The sequence below is a fragment of the Pholcus phalangioides genome, unplaced genomic scaffold (assembly GCF_987345545.1).
Source record: "Pholcus phalangioides strain wild (caught in Gottingen) unplaced genomic scaffold, Ppha-v1.0 ptg000028l_1, whole genome shotgun sequence".
In the NCBI taxonomy this organism is placed as follows: Eukaryota; Metazoa; Arthropoda; class Arachnida; order Araneae; family Pholcidae; genus Pholcus; species Pholcus phalangioides.
The window spans coordinates 7,020,146-7,042,558 of NW_028301618.1; the positions used below are offsets into that span (position 1 = coordinate 7,020,146).

General features: G+C 36.6%; 1 protein-coding gene across 2 annotated transcripts in view; it reads right to left on the reverse strand.

Moving 5' to 3' along the window:
- The window catches only part of LOC149067862 (NPC intracellular cholesterol transporter 1-like), a 61,119-nt gene that overhangs the window by 13,320 nt on the left and 25,386 nt on the right, over window positions 1-22,413 (reverse strand). For both annotated transcript variants that reach the window (XM_089252101.1, XM_089252100.1), the window contains 16 exons: window positions 16,328-16,673; window positions 16,062-16,194; window positions 13,861-14,066; window positions 11,269-11,448; window positions 11,103-11,163; window positions 10,033-10,161; window positions 7,809-7,991; window positions 7,552-7,666; window positions 6,115-6,242; window positions 5,839-5,973; window positions 4,697-4,786; window positions 4,303-4,493; window positions 3,093-3,220; window positions 2,164-2,275; window positions 1,990-2,054; window positions 1,757-1,901 (listed from right to left, as the gene is read on the reverse strand). In XM_089252101.1, the coding sequence (XP_089108227.1) occupies window positions 1,757-1,901; window positions 1,990-2,054; window positions 2,164-2,275; window positions 3,093-3,220; window positions 4,303-4,493; window positions 4,697-4,786; window positions 5,839-5,973; window positions 6,115-6,242; window positions 7,552-7,666; window positions 7,809-7,991; window positions 10,033-10,161; window positions 11,103-11,163; window positions 11,269-11,448; window positions 13,861-14,066; window positions 16,062-16,194; window positions 16,328-16,673 (2,347 nt within the window). The remainder of the gene's footprint in view (window positions 1-1,756; window positions 1,902-1,989; window positions 2,055-2,163; window positions 2,276-3,092; window positions 3,221-4,302; window positions 4,494-4,696; window positions 4,787-5,838; window positions 5,974-6,114; window positions 6,243-7,551; window positions 7,667-7,808; window positions 7,992-10,032; window positions 10,162-11,102; window positions 11,164-11,268; window positions 11,449-13,860; window positions 14,067-16,061; window positions 16,195-16,327; window positions 16,674-22,413) is intronic.

Below are 22,413 nucleotides of genomic sequence, written 5' to 3' on the forward strand. Positions count from 1 at the left end.
GACTGGACAATGCTTTAAAGTAACGGTTCTTAACCTTTTCTTAATTCGCGGAGTCCTTTTCAGTATATAGTTTCTATGGCGGAACCCTGTTTGACTCGAGGAGCTCTATTTAGATTTAATTTATATGGCAGAACCTCTTTTTAGGCCTTTTTTTATTTATTCATCAAATTTACTGATTTATTTTCTTTGAGCGGCTGCAAAGCTCTTGGGAAATGCACACAGAGAATCGGTTATGAACTGCTGCTCTAAAGAACATCAGGCCATTCTTGCTCTACGACCACCAATGAGACAACCAGTCTAAAATATCTGGGCAATTTTTTCTGAAGCACCACAGACCCAACTCTGATAGAGACCTTATACCATTTCAGGGTTAAATGAAATGGCTAAAGTGAAAATTTTACAAGAAAGATTTATGAATAACTATACAATGTTCGAGGGGGAAAAAATGCTTGCCCAAAAAATCAAATTAATATAAATTTACATGATGTTTATATTTATAGCTTACAATATTACTTCACATAAATCGCTTGGAAAAAGTTTGACTTCTTGTCAACGAGCACTCCTTCATATTTCAAGAAGCACTATGGTGTTTGTGAGCAACAGAACAGATAGAAAAAAATTGTACATTACAAAATCTAACAAATTCATTTGTCTGATCGTTTTCCTCTGAAAAAAAACCCTTATCACTCCTTCAATATACCAACCTATAGGATTCCATGTTAAATCTACGGTTTTCTCCATCTCCTTTGGTACATTTCTCCCAGTAAACGACGATACTGTCCACTTTTTGAAACACTGGCATAAACATTCTGTGCAAGAGTTTCTCATGATGCAAAACAATGCATTAGTCATTTCACTCAACCTAATTTTTTAAATAAGTTTATGGAAAGTACTTCGGGTAATTCGAAACTGTCAATTGAGACTTTGATAATCAGGCCCTTCTGCGTTCACAAATAAAAAATCTATCTTAATTGCACGTGATGGTAAATTTGAGAATTTTGAAAAAAAATTGTTTTTACAAAATGATAGGTTTAGCTGGTTTCCTCACCAGTCATGTGCTGTGATGCGCTAGTAAAAAATACATGCGACCGACTTGGTCTAGCCACGTCTCGATTGATCAAGGTTTGACTGTAAAACCACACACCAAAATGCAAATGCTCTGCAAGAACTATAAATGAGACAACAGCCGTACCAGCAAATTCAAATGATTTATACACAAACCGATTATTATTACCATACTGCTGCAGCATAAATATTCAAAAACTAACTTTCTGGATGTCTCAGGACATCAAACAATCTAAATCCTCTGGTAGAAGGAGATTTATGGTTTCGCCACCTATGGGCTACACTAAAATTTTGTTGCCCTCCTTCCATTTTACTCTTATTTTCTTGAGCATGATTGCAAAATCATACCTGAACAGACAGATTTTCAGTTTAGCATCATCTTCCCACATTCAGATGGTTTTCATGTGGAAGATGCATCTGCACTCAATGCATTTTACTGTAGCAGACCAAAGCAGAATTTTCTTACACTATATATATTCTATATGAACTTCAATAAACTCAGTTTTGTTTGAACAGCCCTTTAGTACACACCATTAAAAGCTACGAGCACAGACATTAATGGACAGAAATTAACAGAAAAATGTTCAAAAACAAATAAAAATGTATTGGGTATGACAGCCTCAACATGCTACACACTTGTTCATAGTCATAAAAAAAAACTACAAAAACAGAAAATTTAAGTTATCAAGACCTGTATGGAAACACCCTGACATCATTGGTACCATTCTCCCTGATCTTTTCCGTAAGCCATTCTGAGATCATTCTCGACCACCTGAGAGCTTCATAGAAGTCCTCAGAAGTCTTTAAAATTGTGTGGTACGTCATGAAATTTGTGGCTAAAAAATATAATTAAAAAAAATTAATAATGATGGAAATGCATGTCCCCGTGAATTACAGAGAAGTTGTCATAACAACGAAACTCACCACCAACTTTCCAATGGGAACCATTTCTCACAACTTCGACGGCAGATGCAAACTGAGCTCGACCCCTGCAGAATGAATAAATTAGTTTATTCCTCAATAATCACCAGGCAATCCATTACATACATCCAATGGCCTTTAAATATGAGAAAATGGAACATGAACTCGATTTCTTACCCCTTGGAACAGAACTGGTTAGGAACTTGCTGGAGGAAATTGTCCATATTATTCATGAAAACATCTTCGACTGGTCTCTCTGGCCTCGGAACACTGCACGATGTACAGTGACCTGAAAAAGGAATTATTTGGACCATTACAATGTTTAAAATCTATGTATATTTGATGCAAATAATTAACATGATGTATTATCCCAAACTTCTGGCACATATCACTGCCACCCATTCAAGGTTGAAAAACATATTGCCACTAAGTATCCCAACATGTCTGGCTAGTCATTCAACATACAAATGGGAAGTTAGATGAACACTTGAAAGACTCACAGTATGAAATAGTTCATAACACTGAAATGTGGACACCAGTTTACATTACCGCTATGTACAACAAAATATTTTCCTACTTAAAGATTATTATTGGTTTTAAAGTTATCAGAACAAATCATGATAGTTTACCCAATCTTCGAAGTGCAAACCTACAATAGCTTTTCTCAAAATGTGTGTCACGACTCCTAGAGGCGTCGTGGCTAGTTAGAGATAATTATTGTGCCCCCATTTATGTTTTGGGGTGGTTCTTTTATAAGTGAAAATATCTACTAAACTATTCTGGAGTGCTGCGGATGAATCATGAATAAGGGCAAGGTAGTTGCGGATGACTAAAATTTGAGAACCACTGACCTACAGTAATTCTAGAGTTAGATTGGAAATTAACATACAATGGAATCTCTTGATAATGGATGCCGATAGGATTGAAAATTTTGGAGTGTCTGTTAATGGGTAGTAAAATACATTGAAGCTACAGGATTTGTAAAGTGTTTATTACTGCAGGTTCCACTGTACATCCAAATGAAAAGGTTCACTATGACAATACTACATGTTAACTATAATGGAACAGTTACAAATTGGAAAAAAAAAAAAGACTTCGACACTCACCACCAGTAGTCCGTCCAGTCCCAGAAGTGCAATACGAGCCATTACTGTAATGGAAGCAACAATCTGGACTGTGCATGTATTCAAAATATGTATCTAGCCAACTCACTGGTCGCAGAGCGATGTATGTTCTGCAATAAAAAAAAAAAAAAAAAAAAAAAAAAAAATCAAAACATAAAAAGTAAAGCTGGGAATAGATAACAATTTTCACCGATTCATTAAAAATTTTGACTGATTATTATATGGCTTCAAAGACTATTCAATTATAGATAACGATAGGAATACTTTAAAAATCATTGAATCGACTTGTGCTTTCTCATATACATATATTGGATGGAAAACCAAACAATGGAAATATACTAATATTCCCGGAAAAAAATTTTAGCAGATTTTTTATTAAAATTCAGGTTTTGAAATTTTTGGCTCAAATGAGTGTGTAGCCATTACCTCCTATATAAAACAGGCCTCTGCACACACGATCAAGTATGCCATGACGTCAGCAAAAGTAGTGTTATTGTTCCCTCGACCCTACACAGCGAAGCACAATTGAAAGTGTTCACCTCTGCTTCACAAGTTTTTACAATTTTATTTTAACTGTCTCGGTTTTTTCAAATTTGTATTTTTATATATTTCTGATACCATTCACGATATTCATGCTGAATTATAAATTAAATTGAAGGAATGATCCAAAAGTCGCCGTGCTAAGATGCTGATAAATATACAAATCGAGAAAGGTTTTCAAAATTACCAGCAACAGTAATGCAAGAACGCTCCTTGTATTATTTAAAAAAATATTCTTGAATTTTTTGTGGTTATAAAAGCATTAGTCCACTAGTTTTATGATAATGTTGAAGACCATTACATGTCGAAATTTAATCATGAAATGCAAAATCACTGATTTTTTTACGATATATCAATACGCGCACACGATATATTTTTTTCTGTATTTTTTTTCTGGGCGTGAATTAACCAAAAAAGCAGATTAACTGTGTTACAAAAATTTTAGTTTCATGTTTGGATCTTCCATATCAGTTTTTTTTTTCTTTCTTAAGCTCAGAAAATTGCTTAAATGGTAAGAGCAGCATGCATAGAGTAGAGCTTTACAAATCTTGCTAAGCATGGATTTCTATCCTCCTTTCAGAATTATATATATATATATTTTAAAGCATGAAATTAAAAAAAAAATATCACAATCTAACGACTATTCACTAACCTGTTGCTTCTATCGGCCATCCACTTCAGCTGCACCATCATAGAGTCTTCATCGCATTCATGACTAGAGCATATCTTGTTTTGGGAATCTTTATCGGCATAGTTATAGCCATCTGTGATGACAAAATATACTGGAGGGCCAACGGACAAATACTTGCCAAGATATTGGAAGTAGTCCAACATGTATGAATCCTGTAAAAGTAGGGGAGAGAAAGTCAATTCAAACTTCAAGTATTACTATTGGAGTAAAACAATCCCAAGTTTTCTGGAGTACCATGTGAATAGCTCAATCACTGGGTGAAAGCCTATCTACGTTCACCACCACTATCAATTAAATTTTTGGCATCAACAGAATACAGCTACAGAAAACAAACCAAATGCGATGGATTACTTACTTCTGGCATGGCAAGTTCCTGATTCAGGCCGATGTCGATTTTATTAAGGACAGCGATGGAAGAACAAAGCCATCCTATGAATGAAACAAGCTGGAAGAGACAGGAGGATAACATTGTTACACACGTTCCAAACAAACATAGCAAAATTATTTGTTTTCAAAACTGTCAGTATAGCGTGGAAAGATGAAGACCAATGACATTTGCTCAAAATACAAAAATTAAACCCACAACAGACAGCTGTTACAAGGCTAATATCTTTCCATACAGTGCTCAAAAAGTATTTCTATTATACTCAGTACAGCATATTCCATCCATGTTCAACCCATGATCCGCAGGCTAGATGTGGCGTGGCCTGCGACCTCAGAACTAATCTTATAAACAGGAACTTAAGGACACCTAAACAGATCAATCAAGTGACTTACTGTGTAATTCCATACCATTAGAATGGCCTGTGGCATATTCCCAGATCATATAAGTGACCCACGGCACATTTGCATATCCCTTGACTAATGTGCAGCACAGTTGTAGGGCACTCAAGTGGAAAGCGGTGCATTTAATAGATCACCTAAGTGATCTGCGGTGCAATTTAATATCACTTGAGTGACTCGTAGATCCTTCCCAGAAAATTCAAATGGCCCTCAACACATTTCCAGATCACTTGAGTGTCCCAAGGCACATTTACAGATCACTTGAGTGTCCCAAGGCACATTTACAGATCACTTGAGTGTCCCAAGGCACATTTACAGATCATTCAAGTAACATGTGACACATTTAGAGATCACTCAAGTGATCCATAGCACATTTACAAATCCCTTAGTGACCCGAGACACATTTGCAGATCACTTGATTGACCTGCAGCACATTTATAGATGATTTATGCGATCCGTGCATTGTTCCAGATCACTTAAACCCCTTGAACTACAATTTATTTTCAGGCAGCACTGCTCAGACATACAATTTCGTGGCGAGACGGACTTGTCCTTTCAGTTCAAGGGTTTAATTAAGTGGCCCACAAACCAATGAAGTTTTGATAAAGTTCAAACCAATGGAGTGGCCAGCACTCATCTAAAAGGTTGATAATAAAAGGTTGGCATAATCCATCGAGGAATGAGTGTGCAGTTTTAAAACAATGAGACACCTACCACTATGACTCTCGAACAGTTGTTCAGAAGTAGAGGAGCATAGATGTTCTTGAAAAACTTGTAGAGCAATCCCTCGGCTTGATCGTGATCACGTTTCTTTGACCTGATGCAGCACAGGAGATCTAGCCTGTGATCCTGGAAATTAAAGACATTTTGTCACAAACTCATCAAGATGAACTCTATACCAACAGTAGATTATATGAACAGGAGTAGCAACAGACGCCACTGTGAAATGCATATAAAAAAAAAAAAAAAAAAAAAAGATCCACAACTCACCTGTTGACGTTTGACATCCAGAGTGAAGAGACTCAAAAAGCATGTCATCTGCAGGAAGAAGTTTATCATCAACGCAACTCCAGCATATAGGGCGAACAGCTTCACAGCTGGCATATCGGTAAGGGCACCTGTTGCAACCAAAAAAAAAAAAGATGCCATTGGTACTAAATCTTGTCAGAAACCTTTATCATGTTCATACTGAATCCAGAAGTATTGCAATATTTCACAATTTGACACCAACCCATAGGCAAATATACATCCAAATTGCAAGATGACGTCATCTATACAGGGCATTTGGAATTAAAGTGATGCTTACTCAATGCAATCTATAGCTCAGTCTAACAACCAGAATAACACATAACTTAGTTTGGAGAATAAAGACTATATGGGAAAGAGGATGCCATGAAAAAAAAAGTTCCAAATTTCGCTGATAGAGAATGTGGGGCAATTTTAATCCAAATAGATGAATTTTCATAAAGGGCAGGTAAGAATTCAAAATGCAAATTCACACACTTACGCAGGTGACAATGCCAGTAATTTGGACTGTTAAGACATGGGTAAAAGTCTGCACACCAGTTCACCTCAGCATGCATCTTAGTATCTACACACTACTTTGACGTGATGTGGTTCCACATCACATCAGTGACATGGTGAATTCAGATTCATGGGAATGTCATTCCCGCATGACCTGGTGTGGAACACTTCAGAATAATGTGTAGGCAATTTCAGTTTCAAATTTGATAAAATTGAACCTTTATAATACCACAGTTCATTACTTGTGAAATCAATCTTCACCAGAGTAATGCATCATCCGCTCTTTATGAATTTAGAAACCAACACAACCTATGTATAGGCCCTCTATAAATTAATGTTTTAGCAGCAACACAATTCAGAAGGTTGAGAAGAGACAGATCGGTTTAACAGATGACTAAAACAGATGCAAGAAAATTACACACGTTATGACCGCAATATTGTTGACAACACACAGAACACCATTACTGGTACTAGCAGTAGTCAGATGACGCAAAGTGTGGGTCCAAGAGAACAGCAGTCTATGTCCTAGCCAGGGGGGTGAATTGTAAGGAATAAAGCATGCCATTTCATTGCAATTTCGTTTTTATTCATTTATCTGGTCTTCGTAACTCCTGCTTACACTGCATACAACCACATCTTTGGCGATATTTATCGGCAACATTTGACGCAATTTTCTTCTTCTGCAGAATCTTACTTTTTCCATGATGTCATTATTCCCCCTCTGCACAAAGTTTGGTACCAATCCGGTTGTTAAATCGATCTACAGATGACTCAAAGTAATGTCTGTTGAATGGACTAATGTTTTTTGTAATTGAACTATTTTATGTATGCATGGTTTGGAGGAATTACAGCTTCCAATTGTGATGCAAGACACTATATATAAAAAATAAAAAAATGAGTTACCTATGAAAAAACAGCTGGACATAGATAAACTCGAAAGCATCATACTCGGAGCAACTTGACCCACGACACGTCCAATCTGTTTTGTAAGGGCTTCATCTTTTTCTCGTTCATCTCTCTGCAGACAAATCAGAAAATTAACACTGTTTTCTTGTTGCAGTAAACCACAAATGATGCATTTGCATAGAACCTCATTTATAACATTAATTTGCAGTCGCCATCACAATGCAAGTTGCAGAGAAAAAAAAGACTACACTCACCTGAAAAGCTTGCACCAAGATGAAAATATTATCTACACCCACAGCGAGAACAAGGAATGGTATAACTTCAATAATGATCAACGTCGCAGGAACACCAGCGAAACAGAAGATGCCAAGAGAAGACACAACAGATACAATGACTATTAACACACCGGCAAATCCTAGAGAGATCTTCGAATCCAGCTAACAAAGAGGATAAAAAAAGTTAAACATCAATTGAAGACTGAATCAGCACATTAATAAATACAGAGTCAATCACCAGTGGAAAATGCTTGAGTCGGCCCATGAACTCAGTTTGTAGTGATACAGAAAGCAAACTCTATACTTAGTTATGCGACGCTCAACGCACACACAGACTATGCAAATACACAAAGTATGAACACCTCGTATAGACTAGTCCTCACCCAGTTGATGCTTGTTTCTATATATGAACCCGTAAGGACATGAAAAACAAGTTCGTAAATGAAAAAGACATCTAAAGAAATAGTACAATGTTTGGGACCAAGAAGATTATAGTTTGTAAAAATGTACAGTTTGCAAATTGAAGGATCACAGAATTGAGCGTCGACTGCTTGCACTTCTCTTGTATGGCTTGTCTCGTAAAAACACTCATAAGACAAGTTACTCATAATCGGAAACTTTACTATACACTATGAATTTCACCTAATCTGCCAAACAAAACGGGGCGATAGAGATGGGCTTAAATGGAACATAAAACACCATAGCAACCTGGTCCTATCTCTTAGCTTTGGAGTTGTGGTGGATGTAAGGAAAATGAGCCAAATCTGAAAACTCTGAATTAGTGAAGTTCCAGAAAGACCTTCACACAAACTAAGTGCAGAGGACTTTTGTTCCGCTCTTTTTAAATATAAGGCTTTCCATTTCTATCAGAATATCTAGATTTAATAGCGAACTACAAGCGCTGAAACATTGGCGAAGTAAAGATTTAATTGTTGCCAAAATCTGGAACAGCCAGTTTTGCAAACACCCTACCCGCTACAATCTGTCAAATTTAACAAAAACTTGTCCATTCCATCACCTTTCGAAAGAGCCTGCAATAAACCGTACCACTGTTCTAGTTCAGAAGAAATGTAACCTTTTGTTTGCAATACATCGCTGAAATCAGCATTCATCAAAAAGAAACAGTGAAACTTCCATAGGCAGCCACCACTATTCTGCGGCCAGTTTTTCTCAGAACAGACAATAGGGTCCATATAGACACGATACAAAATCCACCCTGATTCCGCGGTCACCTCTGTATACGGTCAACAGCCAACCTGTCCAAGGCCACTTCATTATAGATAAGAATTGGAACACCCCCCCCCCCCCCATGTGTTTTTTATAATGCATTTGTAAAAAACAATGTCAACAGTTTTCTTTGTATAAGCTTTTTTATAACCTTATAATCTTTGCACACTAGCATAAATACCTCTTTCGGATCAATCAGATTTTCTGTTCATGTGTGACACTATCAGGTTGTAAGGATTTGTAAACAGGATGACAAAGGCTAATGCTATACGGTTGATCTTAGTTGAAATGATAAGACAGTTTTAAAAATTTTCTCCTGGGGTGACAGGGTAAACTAGACAAATAACCTATGATCATCACTGAACAGGTAAAGGATGTGGAAGTTATGGCTCTGTGAATATTTTCAATTTTTAACACAGAGATTCAGTAAAACAATAGCGAGAAAGAAATGCAATAAAACATGTACAGTACTCTAGTGATATAAGGAAAGAACAGATTCCTGATAATACACATAAAAGGGATTGGTCGGATGATCTGGTATTTCAAATTCTGCAGAAAATACAGTGAAACATTGAAAAACATAACGATACCAGACCAAGAAAAAATATTGCAGAGAGATTAACGCTACATCGAGAAGCAACAGGAGGCATCAACAAACTGACTTTTTTTCATGGAGTTCATGTAAAAAAATTACCAATGATAATTCTGGCTATGCTTCACTACATTTGGCTGCAGAAACTACATGTATTTAGCATCAAGTTATGACAACTCCTGTTGATGCCAACAGCTCTGGTGTTGGGGATACTGAGCGAAATGAACATATACTGATGGCTTTTTGCTCGAGAAATTATTTCAAACTACACCTTTATTGATTTTAATGCAGGGCAAACCCCTCCCCCCCCCCCAAATTTTTCAATCAAAAAAGAACACACACACTCATAAAAACACGAACTGAATCGAAAATATTTAGACCTACCAGCAGGGTTCCACAGGAATTAATCTCGCCGAGAGCAATGGCAATGTAGACAAACATTATCAAATAACTTATGGCAACGGTAACAATATCAGAATGACTTCCGCGTTCCAGTTCATCTTCAATAGATCGCTGCAAAGAATGAAAAATAAAAGAAGGAAAAAAATTTAAACTTTTATTTGATATTATACAAATATTTTTCAACATCAAAACATTCCAGTATAGTGAGTCTAACTTGGACGAAAAATTGCCACAACTACTAACTTAATTGCTATAATTAAAACCCAGTTAAGAAAAAACAGTTTTATACTAAACAAGATCTCAAATCAAAATGCAACACCGATTAGAGAAAATATTGTATCTCTCAAACACTATCAGATGTTATTAAGAGAGCTTTGGGAAAAAAATATATAGTGAATCCACAGGTGCCGATTCCCAGACTTCAGAAAAATCTGTGGTTTATCACAGAAAAAAAAATGTCTCAAATGATAGAGAAAAATTAGTTGTTTTTTTTGTGAGAGGAATACATAGTGACTATATGTCCCGGTTTTTGGGACATTGCAGAGCTATCCATAAATTTGGCCACTTGATTTTTATGAAAGATCTCCCATTTTTTCAATGTGAGTCTACTTGAATTTTTGTTCTTCGCTACAATGAAATTATACAATTAAAGCTCACTATAACGACCATTCCATTACAATGACTGGTATAGGTAAAGCCCCTGAAGTTTTCATATAACGACTGCACTATGTTTTCCTTCCAATATAACATCTGTTTTCCGTGGAACGATGGTCATTATAATGAGTATTGACTGCGTTATGATAATTATGACTACAATACTATAAATATGAATATTCTGTATCCCACATATTTGTGATGTTAAATGCTGTTTCACAGAATTCATTTTAATCAACTGTTTACCGAATTTAGTAGAGCTTCAAAGTTTGAAACAACTGGAAGAATCCAAGAGATTTTCAATAGGAAGTTTTTAAGTAAGGCTACGAAATCAAAAACGCATTGGCACCTATGACAATCATATTAATAGGAATGAAACAAAAAGAAATAAATCTCACCTCTCCCTTGAATGCCAGACTGATGTTGTCCGATTTGTAACTCTTGAGAAAATCAATAAAACTATAAAGAAAAGAAATTGAAATTATATTGAATATATATAAACTCTGAAGTTTTGTAACATCTGGACGATGCTCAAAGTAGCACTATCAGAGAGATGATACTCACACTCTTTCCCACGCCAATGCATCCTTGTTCAGCTCCTGCTCATAATGGTTATTGACGGGTAAGGTGATGACTAGTGCAGTAGCTGTGTGGTAATCAGAGTTATTGAATCCACCCAAGGTCACTTCCGTTGATTCCAGAGGACCTCCATATGGAGCATAACACTTTATCTCACCCTTTGTTCTGTGAAATGAAAGCACTGTTGTAACATTCTGAGCAGACTTGATATGAAAATCATAACATGCATCATTTCGATAAATAATTCACAATACCGGAAATTATACAGGGTGAAACCCTTAGGCCAGTTTCACTTCAAATAATTAGAGTTAAGTTAGAGGTAATCAGAGTTATTGAATCCACCCAAGGTCACTTCCGTTGATTCCAGAGGACCTCCATATGGAGCATAACACTTTATCTCACCCTTTGTTCTGTGAAATGAAAGCACTGTTGTAACATTCTGAGCAGACTTGATATGAAAATCATAACATGCATCATTTCGATAAATAATTCACAATACCGGAAATTATACAGGGTGAAACCCTTAGGCCAGTTTCACTTCAAATAATTCAACTATTGCCTTTAGAAACATACACTATACAGGGTGAACATGACCTGTTCCGTCAAACGTAAAGGGGTGAAACGAGCTCAAGTGGAACACAAAACAACCTACCAACCCTGTCCTATCCTGAAAAGTTCAAGTTATGGTGGATAATTGATTACAGAAAAAAATTTTTTCAAGTCTGAAAAAAATTAATTTGCTAAGTTTCTGAAAGCCGAACAGACCGAGCATGACCAGGCTCTGTCACTTAGTTTTAGCTCATTGCACCATAGGGCACGGCTGTGCCAGAGAAAATTCTGAAAGATAAGGAGGGAGATTCAGAGTCCCTCTTTTATAGGGCACAACATACATTTGTTAATTGTTATACATACATTCCTTAATCATTATACATACAATCATTGTGACCATATACATACAATTGTTTGAAAGCCCTACAGGCAAACTAAACACATATTTGAGTCGATCAAGTGCAAAACTTGTTAAATCCAAAAAATTCTATGAGATTTTTGTGCCATTTTGTTTGTTGAAGCAACCTGTTAGGTTTCGTATATCAAATAATCGCAAAACACACTAAACCTTTGAAAATTTGATACTGCTGCAAAACTCTGTAAATCCATCTTGCCAACTGCCACATAACTCGTTAAATCCATGTGATTCAACCTGCATCAAAACTTGTTATATCTTCACCTATATGTACTACACTTGGTTTGGTTGCAAAACTCGTTAAATCCTAGCTCTTTTCTACCCAGTAATTTTTATTATTGCCAGCCTCCTATCAATATCTTTCTCATATTTCTGTGTTAGTAATATTACGAGTGGCAACACTGTCACACATGAGGATTATCCCTTTTTCAGTTACTGCTGGTTCGTTTGTGTAGCGTTATTTACAGTGATTTAAATCATCCCTTGAGTTTTTTTTTGTTTTGAGTAGTTTTGTGTTATTTCATGTCTTCTGAACACCAAATTTTAAACTGAAGATCAGTTTATTCAACCCGCTGGCCCAGCCATGCTAGGAAAAAGAAAAAGCAGGAGTCCAGTTGGAAGAGGAATTTTTAAAAATGTATGAGGTTAGTTTACATTCTTTATTTCTAGCTTGGAAGTGATCTGGTCACAGAGAGCAACAGGCCTACAAACAGTACAAATATTCAGTCACTACACATCACTCACTTCACTTCTGAGATATAGATGGCAGCACTGAAAAATCATATACAACACTAGATACGCACTAAGACAGTTAGGTAAACACACTTACACTTCCGGCACAACTCACTAGGTAGTAAATTGCCTATGGCGATAGACCTGAGTTGTGCTCGGTTAAAAAAAAAAAGCTTGGAAGTGGGCAAGATTCATTTATACTAGCAAAAGCTGAAAATATTTCGTGCCCTATCTTTTGTTTGCTTTAGAAAATGATTCAGCATTTTTTCACAGCATGTGTTTAAAAACGCTGCTGTGAAAAAACATTTATTTTACCAATAACCATATAGTACCAAGATACAAAATTAAGTTTTTCATATGATCCCCCAGTCCTGTATTTTCCAACTAGAAAGTAGTTGCAGTCACTTTAGAGCCTAAAAAAGGTCCCATTTAACAAAGTGCAATATGCATAGATATTTGAATTAAAAACACTGAAAATGAGGGAAAGAACAGCATATGAAATATAGAATGAGCTTGTCTGTCAGTTCATGTGGTTATTTCCCCTCATTTCCAGAGTGTTTTGAATTCAAATATCTCAGTGAAGATTGCACTAAGAAACAAATTTTTGTTGGGCTCAAGGAGAGACAGGCTTTTGACTTGGAAATTTAAGGACAGGCAGATCGTGAAAAAAATTTAATTTTGTATCTCTATACAACCCTCAGTAAAATAACTGGACACATCTAAAATCGTACATTATTAATGATATTTTTTCCAATTAGAAGTATGTTTCTATAGCCATGAAAGCTGTTTCAATAAGCTGTTTTCCCTGTTTATGAGTTATTTGAGGTGAAACAGACTAGTTTCACCCTGTATATGAGCAAGGGAGAAACATGGGTACCTACCCAGCACATTCCTTGAAATGCCCCAAATAGTCAAAATCAGGATCCTCCAGAAGCTTCCTCTGGTTCTGGTAGAACGCAAATATGCTCTGCACAGCACAATTCTTGTTCACAGGCGCTAGTGGTGCAAGGCAGATGTCCTGAAGTGTTATTGTCCTGTTGTCAACTGTTGCGACGAGTTTCTCTACCGCTAATTGTAAATCTAAAACCTAATAAAGGATAAGAAAAATTACTAATCAGGAGATTGGGAAGGCGGCTTCTGTGCATCTACATTTGAGAAAGACAATTCAAATCAAAACCACAACAACAAAGAACTGCCCTGTGCACCGGTAACTAGATGTATGGTAATCAGCACGCGTTCTTTTCAATTATGGAAAGGTCAAAACAGAGTTAGCCAAATTAACTTTTTGGTGAATTTAATTTTTTCCTTTGCCAAAATTAAATATTTCATTACAATCTGGAGTGATACCAAATACTGATATTATGCAAGAGGCAACTGACTTTTTTACTGAAAAAAAATTATTCTCCCCTAAAAGCAGGGATTTTTTTTGCAACTATTGTGAAAATTCATTAGATATAAGAATTTTCCAGGGAAGGGAGTCTAGGTGATAAAATAGAAATTCTGGAATCTCCAACAAAATCTGGTAGACTCGGCATCTATGCTATAGTCTACAGCTTATTCCAAACAGATGGACAAAAGTGACTGTAAGGAGAGAACTGTCACTATCCGGGCAATTTACACAAAGTGCAGTGGAATGGATACCAGCACTAACTCTGGTCTAAGTTACGGAGGACTGGCATTTTCTTCACTTTGAGCGTGAATGTACACTGAACAGGACTGTGCATGGGCAGCTTCTTGCTCAGCTAATAGCTCTTAATGATGATAGCCCCTACATGATGTCATACAAGACCTGTTTAAATGCGTAATATTAAAGGCCGCTTTGGTGATTATTACCTGCATGGCAACTTTTTTTCTCTGTGGGGGGGGGGGGGAAAGGAGGGACAGATCCCTTAAAAGAAGCCCATATTTTCTTGGGAGGAATGATGGGTGACTCAGACCTTCTCTCCTATAATCCTTTGCACTGCGAAAACTATCATTAGCTCCTTTGTGAGCCACCTTGAGCAAAAAACTCTACTAGTACTATGAAGGTTTAGAAACTTACATAGTAACAGCGAAGAGTGACATCTTGAGATAAGTCTACATCTGGTGGCAGGGTGAGTAATGCAAGCTTTGACTCGAGTTAGGTCTGGCAGCTCACGTACAGCTTTGTTCAGCACACACAAGCTCTAGGGAAAAAGATTTGTTGCCTTTGTAGTCTAGTGCACTTACCTAGCAAGTGAGGGCGTGATTCCGATTCCCAGTGCAAGGGCAGTTGAATTTTCTAACCTGGATTTACCTTTACATCAGCCAGCTGTCAAAACCCTCACACTTCCGTTTAACCCACATGACCAGTGATGACTTCCGGAAAAAAGGATTCTTCCAGCATAAACTATACACCATGTAAATGGGTTGTAGCAAAAATCGGTTACCGGTAACTTCTCAGGATATTTTATTTCCCATGTAAACAGGACTACAGAGAGAATCTATGGGTGAATCTAAGGGTGAAATACCTGCTATCTTACATTTAAAATCAAAATTAGTCTAGCAAAAAAATCACCACGCCAAAAACTGTACACCCAGACTAAATGGAACATATGGTCTTCTATGCTACAGTTCATCTTGCCAATTCCACAGTAAAGAGGTCAAACTGAAGGTGGCCATTCAACAAATCTAGGTCTTTTTTTCCTCACCACAACAAAAGACGAAATCACAAAATTTCTGTGTGATTTGGTACAATAACAATTTATTCTACCCATGCGATGTTATTTTGTGGGGGTGGACAAGCAACAGACATTTCCGGGTAAATTCTTTGGATATAATTCACCTCTCCCCCAAAAAGGGATTTTTCCACCAAACCCAAAACAAGAATTTTTCGAGAGCCCAAGTAGAAATTTGAAAGCTCTGGCAGCAATTTGCTTAAGACCACTATCTCACACCGAAGGATAGAATTGTTCAAATTAATGTTGCACGGCATATTAGAGTCAATTTTCATCCTTGGAATACTTAACTGGAATTCTACATAAAGCTGGAGGTTAGTGAACTAATTACATAACTGCCAAATGAAATTTCAAGAACTGTCAGTATGTACAACAAGTTTACTCACTTCCAACAGAAACTCTCGTCTGAACACAGGGCCCCACGTGTATGTTGATTGCTTCCTCTTCTCCATTATGCTTTTCTCGAATGAGGTCTGGTCTTTGGGTGTCACAATCATCTGCTCCACACGATAAAACGGCCTAAAGTTTTAAATGAAAAAAGAAAAATAACCCTTTTAGCATTTTTCATGCCTATGATGGAACCACAACAGACTGCACAGATTTACAGTAAAAACTGAAAAGGGCAAAAATAAAAAAAAAATAAAAAACTTACTCGAAATGTTTATTGAAATATTCCATGTCCTGCCTGGCTTGGCTGCTTCGCGAGACCCACAAGTCGACGGGATCAGTCGTGACAGAGAACCTGATCAGCAGACCGGAGGCCAACAGGGCACTCACCATCAGCGATACGACCATTATGGAAATGGGACGGCCGGCAACAAAAGAACCCCAGCTAGAGAAGCTCTGTTCTAAGAAACGTTCAAGTCCGGCACCAAACTTCTGAAGCAGAGAGATGTCTGTAATTATGACTGGGTCGGGAAGAGGATGGGATTTCTCAAGTGACGGCTTTGAGTTCACCGGGAGTGAATCGGTTGTGACCATGGCTTGTCCTGGGATATCTGCAATTGAGTGGGGAAAAAAAGTAAAATTAAACTGTGTTCACGCAAGTATTAAGTGTATAACTCAAACATAAAATAGTATTCTTGAACTCCTTCAGTGTACCCTCAAACTGAAAAAAAGACAGATCAACACTACTAATGAAAAGCTATAGTTGGTAACAAAGTAGTTAGATCTGAAAATGAGCTCAGATTTGTTACACTACACCAGTGTGTGTGTGAAGATTCCCATGTAGTATGCTGCGACATCCTACAGCACAATATCAGTTGGGAGAGGGAACAAGTTCTATTCTAAGGATAAAATCTTTTAAGAAGGCTTAACATATGAAACCTTCGTAACATTTTTTAGATGTCAATACAAGGCCTCAAGATAGAAATTTTAAATACAGTGAAACTTCTCCAAGATAGCCACTCGGTGTTCTGTGAAAAAGTGGCCATCTGTGGAAATTACCACCGAACAGAAGTTTTACGACAGGAAAAAACATTTCGGGAGGAAGGTATGTGTCAAAATAAATTTTCAATGTGTCAAAATCTTATGCTAAATTTGTTTACAATGCCAAAAAACGTGCATATACAGTGAAACCTCACTAGAATGGTATTTTTTCAAATCTTGTGGATATGAAAAAAAAAAAAACCACAGGAGAATTTTTTCTTTCAACTCTCATCTATAAAGTGGCCACCATTTTGCAGCGTACAGTTTCAGAACCCCTGTACTAGCTTATACCAGGGGTTTCCAAACTTTCTGTTGTTGCGTCTGTAAGCTTCTAAAATCTGCAGTATCATTCACACTGTTCCCATCAAGATGGTGCTAAAATACAACCACAAATTAATTTCGAAATTGATAGTTTTTTGGCTTCCCCCATCCCAGAAACTAGGGGTTTACACTAATCATGCACAGCGGCGTGGAGGTGCTCCTAAAAGTTTGAAAACTCCTGGCAAAAAATATGACATACAATTATCCATAAAAACATACTATAAACGGTACTGCACAAGATTTAAAAGAGTGCGCAACAAACAATGATTGAAATGACAAAATAAAAAACTGGAAAAAAGTTTTATAATTATAAAGGAAACATGCTGCATGCTATTATCCATGCCTTTTTCTTTTTCCTTCCAGTAAGAGGAACAATGATAAAATCACATACATCACATGCCAGGCATTTGAGAAAAATATCTCTTGCAGTTAAGAGAAGAAAAAAAGATCAAGAAAGAAACTTGAACGATTCTATTCTTAACGTGTAGTCACAATTCTAAACTATGACAAAAAAAAAGTTCTACCAAACAAGAATTAATTTTTTTTACCAAAAAATCATATGGGCTTTGAAATAAGATCTTCAGAATGACTGCAGGAAGCATGTTCGAGAATGCAATCAATGACTGATTGCCGACCGCTGTACAGAATGTCTCTCTCTTCCACATCAAGTACCTTTTTTATAAGACACGATACAGATTCTCCAAAATAATTTCGCCTGTTGACAAATGCTGTAAAAGTTAGTCCAAACTTATTTGTGATTGGGAATTTTCCTTTAAATATACTTGGTCTATTTCTGTTGATTGCCAGGTTTTGTTTTGAAAGTCAAAATGACTTTCTGGGTCCTTGGTTGAAAGGATCTAATAAGTCAAAGCATCTGCAAGATATTGACAGATAAAGCTCAGTGCCCTTTACATGACCCAGAAACTTGACATGAGCACCTTTGATGCACTGCCAACAGGTTGAGCTGGGCGATTTGTCTAATATATGTTTGCCTTCTGACTAGTCATCTAGCTCAACAAGTCAGGAGTACAAATCTGTGAATGTTCTTTTATATAAGTGATACGTTTGATCATCCACATTCACTGTCAATAATTCTCTAAAAGACAAATCACATCCAGTAATTTCAAGAGATAAAGATTTGTTGTTCGATGCAGCATAAAGAAACAGCTGTTTATTGAAGCTGAATGGGTGTTGTTTTGACACAAAAATGCCTTTTAAATCATCTCTCTGACCTAACTGGGAGCACCTCAAAATTTGGTAACAAAACATAACAGAATACTTTAAACTAGGGCACTTGGCAGAGCCCAGGTACCAAATGAGATGAGAAAAATTGACATTGGCACCTAAAATTTAATATTTGAGTTCCCAAATCAGAAGCCGAGAACAGTACAAAGTTTTAGGAAATTATGCAAGCCTGTCTACAAACACAGAAAAAGGTGGTAACAAAGCCCCTGAAAAGTAATAACACATTGAAGAAAGTTAAAAATGTTAAAATATAACTATGAACCTCTTTTCTCAATAATGAATATGCCATAGTTCCTAAGAAATTTGGCTGGTGCATAAACTTTTTCTCAATTTATCAAGTCCCGTTTTAAATGCTCAAAAATTTCTGGCATCCACAGATATATCTTACTGAGACACAAATCCAACTGCACCTTACTGATGCAGATACATTTTCTGAAAGGGATACCAGGCAACATGGCACACTTTAGTAACAAAATTATTTTACACTATCTCAGAAAATGCAAATTGAGATGTACACCCATAGTATCTGAACATAGATCTTGAGGCTATTCAATGATATCTTCATAATGTTGATCATGTTTTCTGGCTTGGGTACCAACTAATTTTGTAATGAAATCATTTTATGTTGTATCTCAGGAAGTGTGCACAAGATGGAGATAGGGTATTATGGGATTTGTCTGGAGAAAAAGATCTATTTATATATGAAGTCATCTTCGGTTTTATTTAGCAGACCAAACAGGTTGTATTGCACTGTAACAGAGGTTTAAAAGACGTATTCATACTCAAAACATGTGGTCATGATGATCATAGCTTCCACTCATTTTTTCCCTTGCTAACTGCTGTAATGAAATTTTAAACGCAAAGTTACCATAAAATGGTCTTAGGCGAACAGCCAAGTCATGATATTAATAGTTTTTGACCAGTCTCTTGTCAAATAAAGTTTGGAAGTAAAACTAAGAAAAATTAGTGAAGCGGCTTTTGAAATTTTGCAGTGCTGCAAACGAACTCTTTGTTAATGTTTATGAAATAAGGTAAAAAAGCATGTTAAATTTATCAAAAAAGTGCAAGTACCAATGGTTACTAAATTAGTGAAAAAAAAACCAAAACACCACACATGTAATATTAATACATACGCAAGACTATAAAAACAGTTTGGCTGGCAGGGGAAAAAAAGAAGAAAGATTTAAAATAGTGCGAGAGAATATATCCACCAAGTAACAGTAATAAAAAGAAATTCGATAGCCAAAAGCAAAAGTGCACCAAGAAAATAAAATGAGCAACAACATTAGCAGGTGATTTTAAGCACATGTTCCTCCACCAAAAAGAAATTCTAATTCTCAAAGAAAAGGAAGCAAGCAAAAACCGGTTCAAATCGATAAGATCCTCCTGAATATATGAGCAAATTTGCTGAACAAACAAAATTAAAATTATAAACATCTTTTTTCAGCAAAATGTGCAGAAAGTGCTAAATTTGCAGGATGAAACAGTAAAATCTTGGGGCAATTAGATGAAATAGAGCCAATGCTTACAACGACCAGCATTATGGCAGAACTGGTAACTAACAACTGTCCATACAATTCAAAGATCCAAACTTGTAGAGTTTAAAGCAAGGTAAAATTTTCACTATCGCAATTGAAGAAATTCCAATCGGAACTGACTCTGACCTAGATATTGAAAGGCCAAAAATTATAGTGGCTTTAGGTAACAAAACTAAGACATTATCCATAACAGAATATCAAATTTCACACATGGCTCTATTCATTATGTGACTTCAAGCTATTTTTGGATCAGCTTACTAATTTCCTCAGCACGTGCTGCCCTCTATTTTCCAAACTCTAAACTAGAACCATTTCTGGAGCACAAAGACACTTACATCAGCTATTTTCAAACCATGTAAGTGAGCAACAAATTTGTTTGCACATTGGCAAACAATCAGCCAATGGGCTGGGCAATTATTTGATGCTGGTCTGACAAATTCTTTTATTTGTTTGTTTGGGGGGAGGGGGGAAAGAGAGAGAGATAAAATTTGTAATTAAGTCACCACGATTTCCAACCAGTATAACACAGCAGTTTGGGGGTGCTACAGAGAAGCCTAGGGCAAAATGCCCAAAAAGAGGGGAAACAGATGGCCAAATCTATTGTTCTATCACTTTGGTTCTTACCCCCCCTATCCCCGAACTAAATTTCTGGCTATGGGCTTGACATAAAGTGGCTTTGTTTTGCACAAGATGTTTGGAAATGCCTCATTTATGTGCAGTTATCGAAAAATGTCTTAAATCTATCAATAATAAGTCACCAATGAATAAGGCAAATACACAAAAAATACAAAGCTCCTAATGCATTTTGACACAAAGTGGGTGCTGTCTCCAGAGGGGGAAAAAATTTAACGACTAATCACAAGGACAGAGGATTCCAATTTAGTCCAGCGTATAATTAGTGGCTAAATATATTTTTTCCGCTGAACACGACACCCACTGTGTGTCGAAACGCATTAGGAGTTTTTGTAATTTTCTTGTATTGGCCTTATTCGTTGGTAACTTCACATTCTTGGGCAAAGTTGATCTACGCTTCGAAATCTACCATCAAACCGAAAACTACCCAGGCCACATCGCCATATGTGGCCTATATAATATACAAAAAGTATATTAAGCATGCACATAAGAGCAAACATTTATGGCCTGAAATAATTGTTTATTAATAGGGATCAAAACTTTGATGTATGCACTTACACTGACCAAAAAATAAAGGATTAATAGCAAATGAATAGGATGTTGGGCCAAGAGAAAGAGCAAAATTATCTCTGCTGTCACCAAATGGAGACCATTTGCTGAAATTAAGAGGTAGAAAAATACAGGTAGTCTACTTCAGAGAGTCACATTATTGTGCCCGCTATTCTGCTGATCAGAGACCTAGTCTAGAGCATGAATTTCTTGATTTCAGGCGTCCATGGACCCCTTCGAGTTACTTGGAGAGATTGAAAAGAGTTCATGTGCTTGGATAACTCACTGCCTCACATTACTATGTACTGAATATTATTTCGTAAAGGGGACCATAGCTATCATTCTATCAGCACACTTGGTCTGTAGTCTCTCTCATTGGCACATAACAGTCTGAAACACAAAAGGTTAAGAACTCCTAGTCAAGCCTCGACACAGCAACAATGCCCCAGCCCCCTAAAGCAGAATATTTTACATTGCTCTGCGATGGACCAATGTCCCGCGTTGGTAATGTACGTGTCAGTTTTCAACATATTTCTGCTTATAGGGGATAACCTAAATAATCAGCTGGAGACAAGATTCTAATTCTATTATCTAGCCACAATATCCATTCGATTGCCTTTCTGAATGTACTTGCAACAAAGATGCCAATATAGAAGCGAAGCCAAATACATTTTTAAAAAGGAAATAGTTCAAAAAATATTTTGTGTATAGCGAAAAATGACTTGGAATAAAAGATTCTGGTGCATAAAACGACACAGAGAAGATAAATTTTACCCCAAGTCGAATCAGTTTCCAGCCAAACTGATACTATAGTGCCTTTTATACTCAACTGACTGCTAGTGTTACTGCAAATATCTACACATAAAAAACAAAAGACACAAACACATCAATAAGTTAATACACACACGCACACACAAGTAGTATTAGTCACATAAACGACAAAAAACTATTGTTAGTACTGTTAGTGTCAGCTACGCATGCTTCTAGAAAGATATTTGTTGTGAGAAGAAAAGAAACTAGCGAT